The sequence below is a fragment of the Empidonax traillii genome, unplaced genomic scaffold (assembly GCF_003031625.1).
Source record: "Empidonax traillii isolate 1590-97213 ecotype Southwest subspecies unplaced genomic scaffold, ASM303162v1 scaffold1232:size202910, whole genome shotgun sequence".
Classification (NCBI taxonomy): domain Eukaryota; kingdom Metazoa; phylum Chordata; class Aves; order Passeriformes; family Tyrannidae; genus Empidonax; species Empidonax traillii.
The window spans coordinates 53,881-70,524 of NW_020956425.1; the positions used below are offsets into that span (position 1 = coordinate 53,881).

Genomic DNA, 16,644 nt, shown 5'->3' on the forward strand with positions numbered 1-16,644 from the left:
TATTTTACTAGTAACCAGTTTATTGAGGGCTCTGTTTATGAGCCTGCAAACAATCACGAACATTAAATATTTATTTAGCAAATGAGCAACAGAAAAAGAATTACCTGAGATATCTTCTAGCGTGTTCATTTTTGTGGCCAACCATGAGATAGTAGCATCCTACTGCAAACCATGACACCTACACATTAAAATCAAAATAGAATATTATTAGATATATCACAGTCATTTTAGTGAAACATCAAAAGAGAGGAACACATAATAGAGAAGTTAGGAACATTTTCCCTTAAATCGCAGCCAGCTCTTCAAATTATTTGATGATACATGCTGGCATGTAACTCTTTAACTGGAGCTTGTTCAGCTCTCAAAGAGAGAGCTACGTGGAAGGCTTATTGCTGTCTTCAATTATCTGATGATAAGGAATACAGAAGACAGAGCCAGACTCTCACAGGGGTGCAGTGACAGGATGGGAAGCAAGGGTGCAAGTTGCAACACGAGAAATTCAGATCGAGTCAAAGAAAACTAATTTTCACTGTGAAGGTGATCAACACTGGAAAAGGTTTCTCAGAGACGTGTAGATTTTTATTACTGCAGCATTGTTTTAAATTTTTTTTCAAAGTTAATAACTCACACTGAATATCTTTTACAGATACTTCATTTTAAAAAAGGAACCTTGGTATAAGAAAATTACAATGCATGGAAAATAAAAGGAGTGAACTGTTTTTACAAGCTTCATCCAGCAACAGATTTTGAATTCTGTTGCTCAAACTGACTATTACATTACACTTTTTACATGCTTTCACCTAAAAAAAAACTACCAGGCAATGAAGGCTTAGAACAACTTACAGGATTATTTGGGTACAAGTCCACCAGTTTGTGAGAAAGATAGAAAAGCTCTACAAAGTGGGAAGAAACAAGAAAATAAAATTAAAACATGGTAAAAAATAAAGATGTTTCAAGTCTTTTAGTTTTCCATACAAAATATCCAAAACATCCAACATTATTAATTCACAAGTAAACAAAAATGTTTTCTGTTCAGTGGTAATGCTTCAAACTGCCTCAAAAAAGATTTGGTTTTGCAATTAACAAGAAAAACCCAACCAAAACAACCCATAAGTATTCACAGCACAAAAATAAGCAGCTATGCTTCCCACCCCTTAAGAATTTTGCAACAACTTAGGTCATTAACATACACCAAAATAAATGCCTGTAGTATTACACTTGAATGTACCTTGTCAAGGTAAAACACTATTGAACTTCCTACATCTAAAAGGTATAACATACTGGCTAGATCCATTTCAAAGTAGAGTCCTGTGCATTAATATGCTGAAAATAGGACAAAAGCAAATAAATTATTATATTACTTAGAGTAATTCTAAGTGATTACTTTTCTAATAAAAATAATAATTCTACTTATTGGAATAACTTAATACAGATTTTCTAACAATAGCAGTAGTAATCAGATACAGGGTAACAATTCTATTGCCTATATGATTTCAAAAGAAATAGCATTATGGTACGTAAAATTTCTATTTCTTAAGAGCACAGTGCTCTTAAACTGATGTGATTGTCCTGGAGCACTTTGCGTCAATTCTCAGCTCCAGAAAAATCAAGTATTGAAACAGGCTTAAAAAATACCAACTTATTTACAAAATGCTTCTTGAGGCAGACTTAGAAGAACAAGCAGATCACCAGCCTGACTTTCAGATATAGTTAACTGTAAAATAACTGAGAAGTACATTCCCTAATCACTGAGAAACGCTAGTACTCCTAATGACCTATTTGCATACATATAATGCACCATTCTCTGAGAGCATGCACTCATATGAGCTCTATTTATTGTATTTTCCATCTGGTTTTAGAGACATTCAAGCTTTGATGTGGATGTTTATATGCAGTCTGAAATAAGAAAAAGCCGTCCCAGCTGCAAATAAGCTATTATTGTAATTCCAACAAAGGTGTGGCATGATTATTAACTTGTTTGAACTAAAGAGAGGCCTTTACAACAGCAAAGACAAGAAGAGTCTAGAATCTTTTCTAACACGGAATAAGCATGTCCACCTAAGCAGATGCAACTGCTGAAGAATTCTTTCTGGTTTAAATTAATATAATTTATTTTTCAGCAGAAGAAGTACACCCAGATACTCTACAAAGATCACCTCAAAACAGAAATTAACCACAGGAACGAAGCAGTGTAGCTCACTATCCTCCTGGTTACATCGTCTAGTGGTTAAGAGACAGTGATACTTATGATTACGAATGAATAAAGACTCTTTGCCCAACTACCTCCCCCCCACCCCCAAGTCCTGCTGTCAGCTCTGAAATTCCCTTCTTTTCCAGTTACCACTGTTTTCTTGAAACTGCAGGTAGGAAGAAAAATATGTGTAATGTTTCAAATGGTACATAAGGGGGTTATGTGCCATCTTTAATTCTTTATTAAAATTGAGGCTTTACAGTATTCTGTTGACTCATAATAAAATGTTTGGTTTCTTACCATTTGCTTTATTAAGCTCCACAAGTGTCCCTATATGCACAGGTAAACAATTTGCATGGAAGGGATCTTTTTCCATCACTCTAAAAAAAAAAAATTAAAACAAAATCTGCAATGCACATTTCAAAAAAATTAATGTGTTATATGCAAGCTGCTTTTATAGTACGTAATGTTCCAGTTAATTACCACTTTAGAAAAAGAAAACTATTTGTGACTAGGAGGTAACTATTAAGGGCATAATAAAGACTCGCTTCAGACCAGAAAAATAACAATTAATTTAGCTTAACAAAAGAGGAAACCAGAAAATTATGTCAAGCTTAATATACCATTAGAAAATCAGAATACAGTGCACTTTTATTTGCAGGTCACTTCAAATTTAACTACCAGACAACAAGCAACAACATTTCTGTTCATCTTTTCCATATATATTGACAGCAACTTCCAAGCAATAGTCCTCAACTTCCTGAGCTTAGCACTAGGCAGTATGCCTTAGGAATCAGATTTTCATGAGTTGTAGAATTTTGTTTCCTGTGGCATTCAGAAATATAACCACATGTTCAGGTTTGCAGTAGCTGAGAAGCAAACCAGGGTGGTGTTCTGACCCTTCTGACAACCAAGCAGCAATGTATGCCCGGGCTATATAACAACTGATACCCAATAATCAGCTCATCAAAATTAGAAATAACATGCTAACTTTTAAAATTAATATTATCTTATTATCAATACCATCATAACTTTTAATCAGCCAGAGAAATCATACTTCCTAACTAACCAACTGATTCAAACCTGTTCATTACAAAGACCAAACAAGGAGTAGGTAGAGAGCAAACACAACTGAAGGTACCAGAGAAAGGAAGAGGATGGATGAAGTGCAGCACAGAGCTGATTAAGTGGAGTTTTGCTTTGGTACATATTATAAAGACAATGCGTCTTGACAGACACAAACTACACACTTTAAATACCTGAAACATATATATATTCTGAAAAACATATCAAACTGTTATATACATCAATTCATTGAACAGCAATATCAGCTATAAGTCCAGGCAAAATTATTACACTTCACAATATGAGGAAAAAACCCTAAAAGTAGCTTTGTATACTTACACCGAAGTAAGCTTGTAACACATTTTGAAATCACAGTTATAATAATGTCTTTCAGCTAAGGATACCACCACATCTAGGTTTTCTTGAAGACCATCTACTGATTCAGGAATCAGTGTTTCACTGGGCTTATTATACTGAAAGAGAAAAGAAACATCACATGAAACAAAAAAACAATCTAAAATCAGAGGATCTAAGTATTAATATTTTTAGTGCTAAAATAATATTTAAGAAGCATTAAAGTTCTTAAAATTTTTCATTTTTGAACTGAAAGTCCATAAAACAGGTATTTGGTAAAATGCTTCTTTGCAATGTACTTAAAAGCTCATTTAGAACATGAAAGATGCTTGCCAGGGTCAATATCTTAAGCGTAGGCTGTAGAAGTTAATAATGATCAATACACAGATGGTTTTCAGTACTCTCACATTATCCTTGGAAAAAAAATGGTCTGGAATGATGTTGCTATATCAGGTATACTGACATTTTGTCTACATTATTAATGCTCTTCTTCTTTGCATAGAAGTTTCACAAGAAATGAAGCTTAAAAAACATAAATCAGAATTTTAAGTTGTCACCACATCAGGAAACAAGTATACATAACACTGTTATACTACTGCATAAAGTGATATCTACTGTAGCAAAAATTTTAAAATAGCCAAAAATTACAAAGCCCTTATTTATTTCAATGTTCATAATAAATGAGATACAAGAAAATTTACACCCAAAGACCAAAGACTTTTAATCAATTATCCAGCTTTTTAGTCAGTTTGGGGATTTACCTTTTTTAATTTATTCTCAAATAAAAAGTGAAGCAATTCCTGTTCTTCTTCTGTACATTGTCTACTAAGAGGTAGAGATTCAAGAAGTTCTTTTTCTAGAGGAATTTAAAAAAAATGAAGAGGTCATATTACAGAAGAAACAGCAAGATCCAACATTTTAAGAACTTAGATATGCAAAGAATTTTATGCTGTTCATCCCAACTACAAGGAAGATAACAACACAGATACACTGAAACAGATAATAGTACTAATTACGGAAATTAAGGATTGAATTCTTGGTTCCTTCTCCACTTTTAAGTAAAATTTAATGAAGATAACACGCCACTGTTTTCACGTACTCTACATGTCAAATTTTTTCACTGAGAATGCTCTGTTAACCAATGGTTGCTATAACTAAGCAAACATGGATTCAAAGCTACAAAGACGGGAACACAGGTAAAAACATCATTTAGGCTGGACAAAGAGCATGAGAGCTTCTAGAGCTAACAAACAGGAACGCTGGGTTACTTTGTTTCTTTCAGCTCTTAGAATTGCAAGACTGAAAAATAAAAGTTCAAATGCAAATTTGCAGAGATCATAATTTTCACTCATTTCATACTATTTGCATTATTATTTTGAAGTCTGATATTTATCTTATGGCTTTAGGTTTTATCTAGGAAAACGCATATTGAGAAAGCAGGTAAATTTTACTTGTACTTGAGAAATATTTCTATCCAAACCTTCTTGTGCTGTCAGCATATGGTGTGACGTTAAAAGATCAAATGCTTCAAAGCAGTAAACATCAAGCTTCAAGGCCTCTTTGTAGCTGTAAGTTGCCAGGGCTCTATTATCCAAAGCATCATAGATCTTCCCTCGCAAAAGGCATATAGAGCTCTTGATCTGGTGGAAAAGCAGGACTGGAGGTCAGAGACTGAATCAGTGTGTACCACTGGGTTTTGAGTACAAATCAAAAGGGCTCCCTGGAAAGTAAAAAGCATTTCATGCATGATAGAACCTGGTTTTCTAGTGCTGTCTTCAAATAAAAAAAATGTTTCTGCTATCTCAAAAAATTTCAAAAGAATGCACTGTCAGGTTATCTACTGCCAAACAAACACGTGCTTGAAATAAGCAATAGAAGGATAGAATTTATCTTTTCTATTTCTGGCATCCAGCTCTCTGATACTGAGTTGTAAGCTAATTATACTCATAGAGAATCTGTCACTTCCAAAAGCAATTCTTTGTTGACTATTAAACCACATATTTCATGCAAGACATGAAAAGACCAAATCAGTGGACTCAACTCTTCTGAGCAGAAATCCAAAAAAAAGATGTTCCAGAAATTAAAGCAGTGAAAGATTACTATTAGCACAGTTGTGCTAAAATGTCTAATAACTAACATGTTCTCTCAAAATTCCCTAGATGGGTATTCAGTACGGTCAGAAGGCCACAGAAGTGTCAGCAAAGGAGAAGGTTAGCACATTACCCATCTCTATCACCAGACAAAAGAGAGAGACCCAACCCTCTTAGAGTTCCCTCATCAGAAACAGAGCAGCTGCATCAACAGGGAATAAACTTGGGAGGCTTTTAAAGCAGTAACATTGTACCCAGCTCATAGATCAGTCACTCAGTCAGTCTGTAACTAGCGTCTGTGCGAACTAGGGAGAAGTTTGAGCCAGTATTTCTTGTGGCAGGACCCATTTCAGTAGTTCTCTCCTTTAGTAAACTAAACCCATTCTCTTCCTACTGAACTCCATTATCATAAGCATTTCTGAAGGTAAAGACTGATAAAAGTCGAATTTTTTGGCTGGATTATTTTCAGTCAAACAAGTTTCCCAATTTACTTCAATAATCAGCCATCCAAACACCAGGGCCAGAGCACCATGAAACAGGAAAAAAGAATAAACAGCCAAAGCTGAGGACTTCTTCCTGTGCTTGTAGTAGTAGCTTAAATATTTGCAATAAATAGATGCACCACAGTCACTTAGTCTAAGCTACTTCTCCTTTAAAATCATTATATCAGCATTCAAAATCAGTCCACGTCAACAATTTCGCTCACTTTGCTACTTCAGTCTTACAGGGAAAACACCACCTGTCAATCATCTTCACTGCAGTTTCAGCTAATAAATTTCAATTTGTAACTCTGAAGACTCTTCACAGACCATTCAACCTACATGTGGTACCAATCCCTTTTAACTGTCTGCCTATGCAGGATTTTTTCACTGAGCTTCAAAAACTTCACCTTCAGTCACACAGTTTTCACAAGTGTGATCAAAAAATGTTCCACTGAGAACAACACTTGAGTGATTATGAAGTATTTCATTAAAAATCACCAGAGGAGAAGAAAACTTGCTTTGTCATCTCAGAACCTGCAGCCCAATTGAAAGAAATGTTAGCTCACATTATCAAGACTGAAATTGCAGCACAGAGATAAAAGACTGAAAAAAAAAAAAAGCTAGATCATGAAGTTCATGCAAAGTGTCTGCAAATAATTTATGGGAAGTTCTCAAAGAGCACTCTTTATTTTCTCAAACCAAGTTACTTCCATACAGGAAGTTAACTCATAATGTGGAACTGCAAGGAGAATAATTCAGTGTTTTTGAAAATTATGTTATCCAAAAAAGAAAACTTAAATGCACTTTCAGATTCAACAGCTGTAAAATCACTTCCTAACTTCACACATTTTTTTTCTCAGTTATAAAAATATTCATTTAAATAATGTCACTTACAGAGGATTGTGACATCTCCCAGTCTGTGGTAGAATCTTTCAACCCACTTTCATCCTTCAAGTACTTTTCAAAGAGTCGTTTGTTGATTGGCTCCTCCATATCAAGAATATCCAGGGCCTGTTGATGCTCTTTTGCAGCATACTAACCAAACATGTACATGTAAAAAAACAAGGTTGGGTTTTGAATAATCCGTACCTAAAGAATCATCATGTTTCAAAGGCACACATTGTAACAACCAATTTTAAATTTGGCCATATGTCATTTTATGATTGCAGTCAACTGTTTTACTGGTCACTTACAATATGCAAAAAAAAGGGCACCTACAGAGAAATCTATTATTCAGCATTACGCAATTGGAGAAACAGATATGCTCCTAAAAAGTTAATACAGGTTTTAATAAACTACCATCATTTTATTCTTTAGGCTGCACATTATTCTATTTCTATATTTAATCTACCAATTGATTCAGATGTCTCTGCGAATGCACTGCATTTCACCATTTATGTATCCCATTTTATAGAGATGCATAAAGCTGTTAACTATAGTTATATGACCATAAATCACATCTCCTCTGGTCAGATTACAATCAACCAATTTAAAATGAAAACATGAAGACATGAGACAAAAAAGGTTCATGTTCTTCCCCCACAAACTATTAGAGGAGTATTTCCTGAAAAATTAGTCAGTTGGATTTCTTCAGAGTAGTACCAGAATGGATACTACAGTAACCATACAATGCAAGTTAAAGAATTAAATCAACTGTCACAAAACTTAAACTTGTTATTCCAGTGAATATAAACCTCTACATTTCCTGTCAGCTACCTAATCTTCCCAAGATGTGTCTTTCATTTAATTTGGTTTGTTTCCAATAGTGGTTAAAATGTGTACTCACATGACATCTAGCTGCAAGGTAGCGACACGCTTCATATAACTGAAAGAGAAGTTTCATACATAACAGTTACAAAAAGAGAGCATGTTTGCTTACACTGCCAGACTCCATTTTGCTCCCTCCTTTTTCACTTCTTTGGCCTCTTCACCCCTTTTCCCACCAAAAGTCTGTCCTGACCAACATGACTAAGTCTGTAACATCTTCTCTACTACTAAACTCTCGAAGGACACAATTCATTGCTGCCTTCCCCACTCATTATCAGAGTAAAAGGACAATTGAAGCAACTACATCTGAAGTTGCATTCCACCTTCCCATTACCTGCTGCAGTTACATCCTTAGACCCTTCCTCTTTTCTGTGACACCATCTGGGGACAACACTTTCAGTCTGACCAATATAAAGGGGGCCATATAACCTACATCATGCAGGGCCATATAAACTACATCATGCAGATTTTTTTGAATTACTTTTCCCATAAGTGTTATCCGCTGATGGAAGAAGTCCCTGTGGTTAGCAGCAGAGGTTTAAAAGAGGGATAACATTAGTAATTCTTTGACTAAAATGACTCACCTTATCCAACTTACGTGATCGAAGGGCATGTGCTGCCCTGTGATACTGAGCTGTTAGGTAAAGACATTGGGCCAACCAATAGATATCTTGTGGTTCCTCTAAAATAAAACAACACATTATAAACCATTAATTTACAATGTATCTTTAAACATTTTCATACAGAATATTCACTTTAGCTTCACTAGAGAAGTATTTTTTCACTGTTCCAGCATTCTAATGAGTTATGAAGTTTTATTTTAATATATAAATATGTATAAACAACTCATCTACTACTGAGAGACTAAAATTAAAAAAAAAGATCAGATTTTAACTTTGAAGACATCAGATCACTATCAGATCACTTTGTATTCACTGGACAGTGAATACAAAGAATGTCATCCTAGAGATGTGACATGAGAAGGAGACAGTGATACAATGATACAGATCTAAAAAAACAGCAGGTACAGGTTACCCTGCCCTTGGACACAGAGCAGGAAAAAAAACACCCCAAAACTGTCTTTCTCAAAAAAACCACCAAAACATCACTGGGAATCTAACAACAGTGAAAGCACTAGAATTCTGCAGCTTGAAGTTATGATTGCAGAAGGATAGCTTAGTACCCTCCTAGTTTATTGGCAACCAAAGCTTTTGTGGGATCAAGCCCCCAGAATCATTTTAAGTGTAACTGGCCCATGGCCATAGACAGACATTGCCAATCAGCATCACCTCCCTCAGTAAATCTACAGTCTACTTGTCACCCAGGACAACCATGAGTCCTGCAGGAAACCACCATGGTCTCTTGCATCTTTTGCTTTTTTCTTTTTGATTCTTAAGGTAGGCAAACCTTAAGGTTTGGCCAGACATTAATTGTAGCACAAAGTTCAAAAGGGAAGGAAGATGAGCTCTGCTTCATTTGGAAAAATACCATTCCAGAGATCACGAAAAAGCACTTCCACCAAAACTTCAAGATTTATCTCATTATTTACTACAAAACCTCCAAAACAACACTATCAGAAAGAAGTTAAAAAAACCCCAAGATTAAAGCAACCACTTACCACGGGAGAGTGAAGCTACTTTGTCAGCCCAAAACAGGGCACTTTGATACTGCTGCTGTAAAAGTATGACAGAAATAATTAGTATTCTTTTGGTGTTAGTTTCCCTAGATTATTCTGACTAGATCAGGTTGCTCAAAGCCCCATACAACCTGGCCTTGGACACTTTCAGGGATGAGGCATCCACAGCTTTTCTCGGCAATCTGTCCCAGTGCCTCACCTCCCTCACAGTAAAGAATTTCTTACTAATATCTCATATAAATCTACTCTCTTTTAGTTTGAATCCATTCCTTCTTGCAGTGATCATATAACCATTAAGTTTGGAAAAGACCTCCGAGATCATCAAGTCCAACCGCCGACTGAACCCCACCGTGACAATTAAACAACATGGGCAAATGCCACGTCCGCTCGGTTTTTGAACACCTCCAGGGATGGTGCCTCCATCACTTTCCCTGAGGAGCCTGTTGCGATGCTTAACCACAGTTTCAGTGAAGCGATTTCTTTTTTTTCCCCCAGTATCCAAACTGAGCCTCCCCTGGAGCAACCTGGGGCCGTCTCCTGCCCCAGGTAAGCCCGGCCCAGCTTGCACAACTCGGCAGGGCGGGATGCTGAAAATACGCCTTCGCTACACAGCTGCCCTACAGCCGGCTGCCCTCTTCCCCCTCCTCCTCTTCCACGCGAGGAAGGCACCAGGAAAAACCACGAGGAGGCCCCGGCTCCCACAGGAGACCGCGCACGCCGCGCTTCCGGCCCGCCGCACCCCCCTCCCACTGCCACTCCCTCCCCTGCCAGGGAAAACGGGGCATAATTACAAAATTAGCACCCTCTCCGCCGCCGCCGAGCCCGGCACCGCTGCCCGCCCCGCCCCAGCCTCTCTCCCCGCGGGAGCCGCGCCGAGAGCGCCTTTTTCTCGGGGAAAGCCCGCGGCCCCGCCGCCCTTTGCCCAGCTGCCCCCGCCGGGCGCTCACCTGGTCGATGTAGTGCCGCACACGCTTCCTGAGCCGCTCCAGGTTCATCCTCGCGCCGTCCCTGGACGAGATCCCGGAGAGCCGAGGGACCGCGGGCCGCCCGCCGGTGCAGCGCCCAAACCCGCCCCCCGCCTGCCTTCCCTCCCGCCCGCCCGCCCGGAAACAGCGCCCCGAGCGCGGCGTTCCGGGGGAGGGGACATCCCCCCGCGCGGGCCGCTGGTCCCGCACCCCGCTAAATTAATTAATTCCTAGGCTTCTCTCTGTAGCGCAGCCCCTGGCAAATTTGTTCTGAGGGGCTTCTTCGCAGTTTCGAAGTGAAGAATTGTCTCTGCCAGGTCCCCGGCAGGCTTGAGGGGAAAATATCCCCTCAGGATTTTGCAGCGATGGTGAATGTTGTGCCAGGAGGTTTCCTACGAGTCCTGCATCACCCAGTCATTTTTGGTACCGCACAGGTTAGGGAATCACTTTCCACTGCTGAAACGTGTCAGCTCTCACGACTGAAAGCCAAGTAACATAAACCATTAAGTTGCCTGATTTGAAGTAATACAGGTGCCAGGCAATATACCTTGGAGCAGGTGTGCCTGGGACAAGGAGAACAATTACCTGTGTTTGCTTGGATGATGAAGGCAGAGCTATGTCAGGGTTACAGTGTGGAGAAGACCACAAAGGAGGCAGCTGTTCAGAAGCAGCCTCCGTTTGAGAGAAATGGACCCATGTGCCCTCTCTTGATCTATTTGCAGTACCTGCACTTCGATGGAGATCTCTTGGATTTCAGTGATTTCCTCCAGTTATTAGTTAGGTCAGCTTTTCACCTCACACTGTGTCACTCTTTGGGGGCTGATTCTTCTCTAGAGCTGATGAGTGTGTGTGCTGTAGATGGCAGATACTTGTTTTATGCCTACAGTAACACATAGATTTATTTTTCTTTTTCTTCCCTCAACTGCTTTTGTAGCTCTGCTCCTTTTTCATGTTTTGGTAACCAAAACATTTTGCTTTGAGGAAAGCAAAATCCTTGTTCATCTTTCCATTAGAACACATAATGAAAAGACTAATCCTTTTGCTAGTGGTTTCTTTTGCTCCAACAGTCCTATCTAGGGGGCTTTATCATAATTTGCAACTTCCCTAAAGACGCCTTTCGGGTGTACAAATAGTTTCCACAGCAGGGTGCAATCAAGTTTTTGTACCTTCAGCTCTCTGAAACTTGTGGATTGTTATGACTGCTACCAATCCACTCATTGCATTTGATGGTCTAAAAACTCTTTGAAATTACTGTGGTTCACAGCATATGCATTCATCAGCTTTTGGATCTTTCTACATACAATAAAAGTTGTTTGAGCAAGAAATTGATAACATTTAGAAACTGCTGAGTGATGGAACCCATTATTTGGTCATAAGTGGTGCATTTCCCTCAGATTAGGTGTAACAGTAACTCACCAGAGTCAGTGGCTTCTATTCCGTGTGAGACAACAGGGCAGAAAACTGCAGTAACTCAAAGACAATAGGATGAATTTAAAAATCACAGAGTCATAGAATAGTTTGGGTTGGAAGGGACCTTCAAAGGTCATCTAGTTCTAGCCCTCTGCCATGGACAGGGACACTTTTCACTAGACCAGGTTGCTCAGAGTCCCATCCAACCTGACCTTGAATATTTCCAGGGATGGAGCATCCATAACTTCTCTGAGCAGCCTGTTCCAGTGCCTCACCACCTTCATCATAAAATATTTCTTTCTTATATCTAGTCTGAATCTACACTCTTTTAGTTTAAATATCTCAGTAGAAAAACCGAGTTTGAAATATTATGAAATGCAGACAAAAAATGAAATAAAATATGAAAATTAGGAGTTGGTGCTAACCACTAAGATAAAAGTCTTGTCTGGGGAAATAAAAAAAGATGCACAGGAAGTGTGGGGGTTGGAAGAGAAGAAAGTGCTCTCACTGGGGATGGGTGACGGTTAAGAACCGCCATAGTCACAGGGAGCTGCTCTGAAGCACAGAGAGGACTTGGGACCTGTCGGATCTTGGAGAAGCCCAGGAAACACTCTGTGAAGGTGAGGAAACGGGTACGGAAATGCACATAGATGTTACTTTGTTAGCATCTATCTAGTTCTTCTGCAGAGTACATCATCTCATGTTGCTCCATAATGTCTGTGTGTTGTGTGCTGCTTTCTCATGTTCTCTTGAAAATTCATCTCGTCTGAGTGAGCTGTTTCTGGGACGAGCTTGGAGAAAGGGTTGCTTGAGCTATGCTGGCAGGCTACAGCAGTGCTGCTCCAATGGCTCTGCTGGAGTGGGCTCTAGTCCCATTTCTTCAATGGGAAGCTGGTCTGACATCAGTGCTCATGAAGTAGCTGGTCACTCAAAGGGAAAATCCTTTATCTGGACAGACTCTCAAGTTTTGCTCCTTTGCTGGGAGTTTTGTGGGTGTGTGGTCAAATAGATAGGGCTGACACATGGTGCTGTGAAGAGCAAGATCTTAGTGAACCAGTGGTTGAGGCTTAAAAATTATTTTAGGCATGGACAGGGAGAAATTTGAATTTTATATAGTTTCAAATAATACATAAGTTTCTCTTTCAGATTCAAAACTAGGAGCCAGCAAAACTACTCTAATGGTGGTGTTGATATACCTACTGCTTTGCCAACAGTGCTTTTAATGGTTGTGAAGCTATGGAGAGTTGGTTAAAACAAACTGATGCACAAAATTTGCACTCAAGTGTCTTAAATCTTAAGAGGAAGGGGAGGGCTCCACAGTCATATTAAAACTCACTTTGTGGAACTTTACATATTTTTATCTACTTTCAGATATCTTTTTTCTTTTGTTCTAAAAATGCGTATAGGTATCATATGTGTTGTTGCTACCACATAGCTTCCTCCTGATGCTTTTCAGTTACTGTTTCCAAGTGAGTTCCATGCTTGCACATGTATTTTATAGAATCATAGAATGGTTTGGGTTACAAGGGACTTTTAAGATCATCTGGTTCCAACACCCCTGCCTTGGGCAGGGACACCTTCCACTAGGCCAGGTAAACTTGATCAAGTTAAAATAAGTATGTTTACTTTCAGTTTGTACATTAAAGAAGTTTTATTTGAAATTGAAATAGCATCCTTGTTTCTGGCTTGAGAACTCTGAAGCAGAGTTGTGTGTTGAGGTTGGAGAGGTTCCCTGAAATGGCCCAGGAATGGATGTCAAACTTTCTGGGAAGTTTTCAGAGACAGCCCCTAACTCAGCTGTTTTGTACAGATAAGTGGAAAAAGTGAATGACCTTTTACTGCCCTCATTTCAAAATTTTTCTTCTTCATCCCTGCAAGCCCAAGCCCATGTGGACTCCTGTTTCCAACCCCGTGTTGCAGACCTGCCAGGGTGCAATGACCACTTTACAAAGGCTGAGTATCTGAATTGCTCCCATGGTGTGACTCCCTCTCTGCTGCCTGCAGCATGGCTAAATTGGGAAAAAGGTGTAATTTTGATTTTCATAGAATCATAGAATCAGATGGGTTGGAAAGGACCTCTGAGATCATCAAGTCCAACCCTTGATCCACTACCATCACATTTTTGGTCTCTTTTATTTTGGCCTAAAAAAAGTGAATCTGGAAGTGAACTGAACTTGATCAACTGAGAAGACCTGTGGCACACATGGAGGGAAAGCAGGATGGAAAGCAAAGCAATTGGCTTTTTTTCTTTTTCTCTCCCAACAGCGTTCTTCAATTATCTTACAGAATTCTTGCCTTTTCATGTAGAAATTTATCATCTCTTCTACTTCTAGGCTTAATAGCATGACATTATTTTCTGTACCCGATCTTTTACTTGTTGCCCACCATGAACTGCATAAGCTGTCAAGAACACAATCTGCAAGTAAACTGTCTTTATTTAAATTTTCTACTTCTTATTTTAGCTTGACTTACACAACTGTGCTGCAAATCAGTCCTGCCTCTTCCACAGCATTTCACCCATTAGTCACTGTCAAGCAAGTTTGACAGTTCTCCAATAGCAGAGTCAGTTCCTGCAAGTTTTGTGGAAGTCAGTGTCAAGATTAGAGATACCTGGACTGACAAGTGCCCTGTTCCCCTCAAGGAGGGGTTCAACTAAGAAGTTACCTGCTCGTTTGGCCTGCTGGCAGTCCAGTGAGGACATCTATGGCTCTGGATTGCAATCAGGGGTTGTGTCAGGAGGCTGCAAGGACATGGGAGGACAGGGACTAAAGGTACTGTGGAAAAAGGGAAGGTGGGTCTTGGCAAATCATTTGTGGGAGCATGTGGGTCAGTCCGAAAGAAGCCAGCCTTTGTTGGGTCTGCTGCTCGTAGAACACTCTTTGTCCTGTGGTCATCTAGGTGATGCAAACCTATTGTTGTGAAGTAAAAAATCTTGGTATTTCTATTTGTTCTCTGCAGTGTAGTGGGTTGACCCTGGTCAGATACCAAGGTACCCACTAAAGCTGCTCTATCACCCTCCCTCTGTAACCAGAGAGAGGAGAGAGAGAGAGAGAGAGGGAGAGAGAGAGAGAAAGAGAGAAACAGCTAAGGATTCATGAGTAGAGATAAGAGCTGGAGAGGTCACTTACTGATTACCTTCATGGGCAAAATGAACTCAAAGTGGGAATAGTACTTAAATTTATTGCTAACAGGATAAGAGACAAAGAGAGAGAAACAAGACGGTCCTAAAAAACACCTTCCCCCCCACTCATTCCTTCCATGTTCTCCCTCCTCCCCCTCAAGCGGTGCAGGGGGACGGGGAGTGGGGGTTGTGATCAGTTGTTGTTTCTGCTGCTGCTCAGGAAAAGAGTCCTTCCCCTGCTCCTTTGGGGTCCCTCCCATGGAAGACAGTCCTTGATGGACCTCTCCAATGTAAGTCCCTCCCTCGGGCAGCAGTTCTTCCCAAACTGCTGTCCCATGGGTCACCTCTCTGCGGGGTGCAGTCCTTCACGAATGAGCTGTACTGGAGTGGGTTCTCCACAGGGCCACAAGTCCTACCTGGGAAAAACCTGCTCCAGCATGGGCTTCCCTCTCCATGGGCCACAGGTCTCTGACAGGACCCCCCTCCATCCTGGGCCTCCTGTGGGATCACAGCCTCCTTCAGCATCCACCTGCTCCAGCGTGGGCTCCTCCATGGGCTGCAGGTGGGTCTCTGCACCCTGATGGTCCTCCATGGACTGCAGGGCCTCAGCTCCGGTGCCTGGAGCACCTCCTGCCTCTCCTTCTGCACTGACCTTGGTGTCTACCTTGTTGATCCCGTGTTCTCACTCTGCTCTTCCCTGGCTGGAATTTCTTCTGTGCAACACTCCTCTGTTCTTAAATACATTATCCCAGAGGCGTTACTATTACTCCTAATTGGCTCAGCCTTGGCCAGCAGCAGGAAGTCCATCCTGGAACTGGCTGTCATTGGCTCTGTGGGACAGGGGAAGCTTCTAGCAGCTTCTAACAGAAGCCACCCCTGTAGCCCCCCTGCTACCAAAACCCAGCCACAGAAACCCACTGTAGCAGCAGATTTTTATTCATTGCAGTGGTGATGAGCGAGTCCCACTGATCATATCAAAATAACCAAGATCACATTTGGCTTTGTTTTTTCTAAGAGTTTAATTTTAGAAGAGTGGCCTTTTTCATGCTAATTTCTCTCCTTCATACATATACTACTACTGCATTATAGCTAGAAGAGGTGCCTAGGATAAGCTTAGGGATGCTTAATGCTTCTTGCTCAGGAGTCAAAAAAGAGAAACTTGTTTTAAGGAAATGAAGAAAACACAATTTTATTTTTGCTTCTTCGTGCTGCTCACAATAGAGTGTAAAGCCTTCAGGATAACTTTTGACACTGAGAAATAAATGAATATTTGCATCACAAAAGGTGGCTTTTATTACAAAGCTGTGCTACTGACGACAGTTAGGGTCCTCTGTGTAAGTTTACAGAAATTGTAAGAGTATGTATAGAAGTAAGACCCTAAGAGGTTTTTTTTGCTTCATTAAATTTTCTTTTAAATCTTGTTTCCCTTAGATTTCTCTTGAGAAACACTTTAATCGATTACATTGACCAGTATGCAAGGCCATATTCATCCTCTGATGTCTGGTGTCTATGTAGCCATAGGTGGTGAGCTAAGCTAGATGTACTGGGAGGCAGATGAGATGC

The 16,644-nt window shown here is 40.0% G+C and overlaps 1 protein-coding gene across 1 annotated transcript in view; it reads right to left on the bottom strand.

Annotated features, from left to right (window-relative positions):
• CDC16 (cell division cycle 16) overlaps positions 1 to 10,661 on the bottom strand; it is a 25,522-nt gene extending 14,861 nt beyond the window's left edge. The window contains exons 1-11 of the mRNA XM_027905996.1: positions 10,533 to 10,661; positions 9,568 to 9,622; positions 8,534 to 8,631; positions 7,969 to 8,007; positions 7,077 to 7,217; positions 5,091 to 5,250; positions 4,372 to 4,466; positions 3,596 to 3,729; positions 2,492 to 2,571; positions 844 to 893; positions 105 to 178 (exon numbers count right to left, since the gene is read on the bottom strand). Of these exons, the coding sequence (XP_027761797.1) occupies positions 105 to 178; positions 844 to 893; positions 2,492 to 2,571; positions 3,596 to 3,729; positions 4,372 to 4,466; positions 5,091 to 5,250; positions 7,077 to 7,217; positions 7,969 to 8,007; positions 8,534 to 8,631; positions 9,568 to 9,622; positions 10,533 to 10,580 (974 nt within the window). The 5' untranslated portion in view covers positions 10,581 to 10,661. The remainder of the gene's footprint in view (positions 1 to 104; positions 179 to 843; positions 894 to 2,491; positions 2,572 to 3,595; positions 3,730 to 4,371; positions 4,467 to 5,090; positions 5,251 to 7,076; positions 7,218 to 7,968; positions 8,008 to 8,533; positions 8,632 to 9,567; positions 9,623 to 10,532) is intronic.
• Positions 10,662 to 16,644: the final 5,983 nt, after the last annotated feature.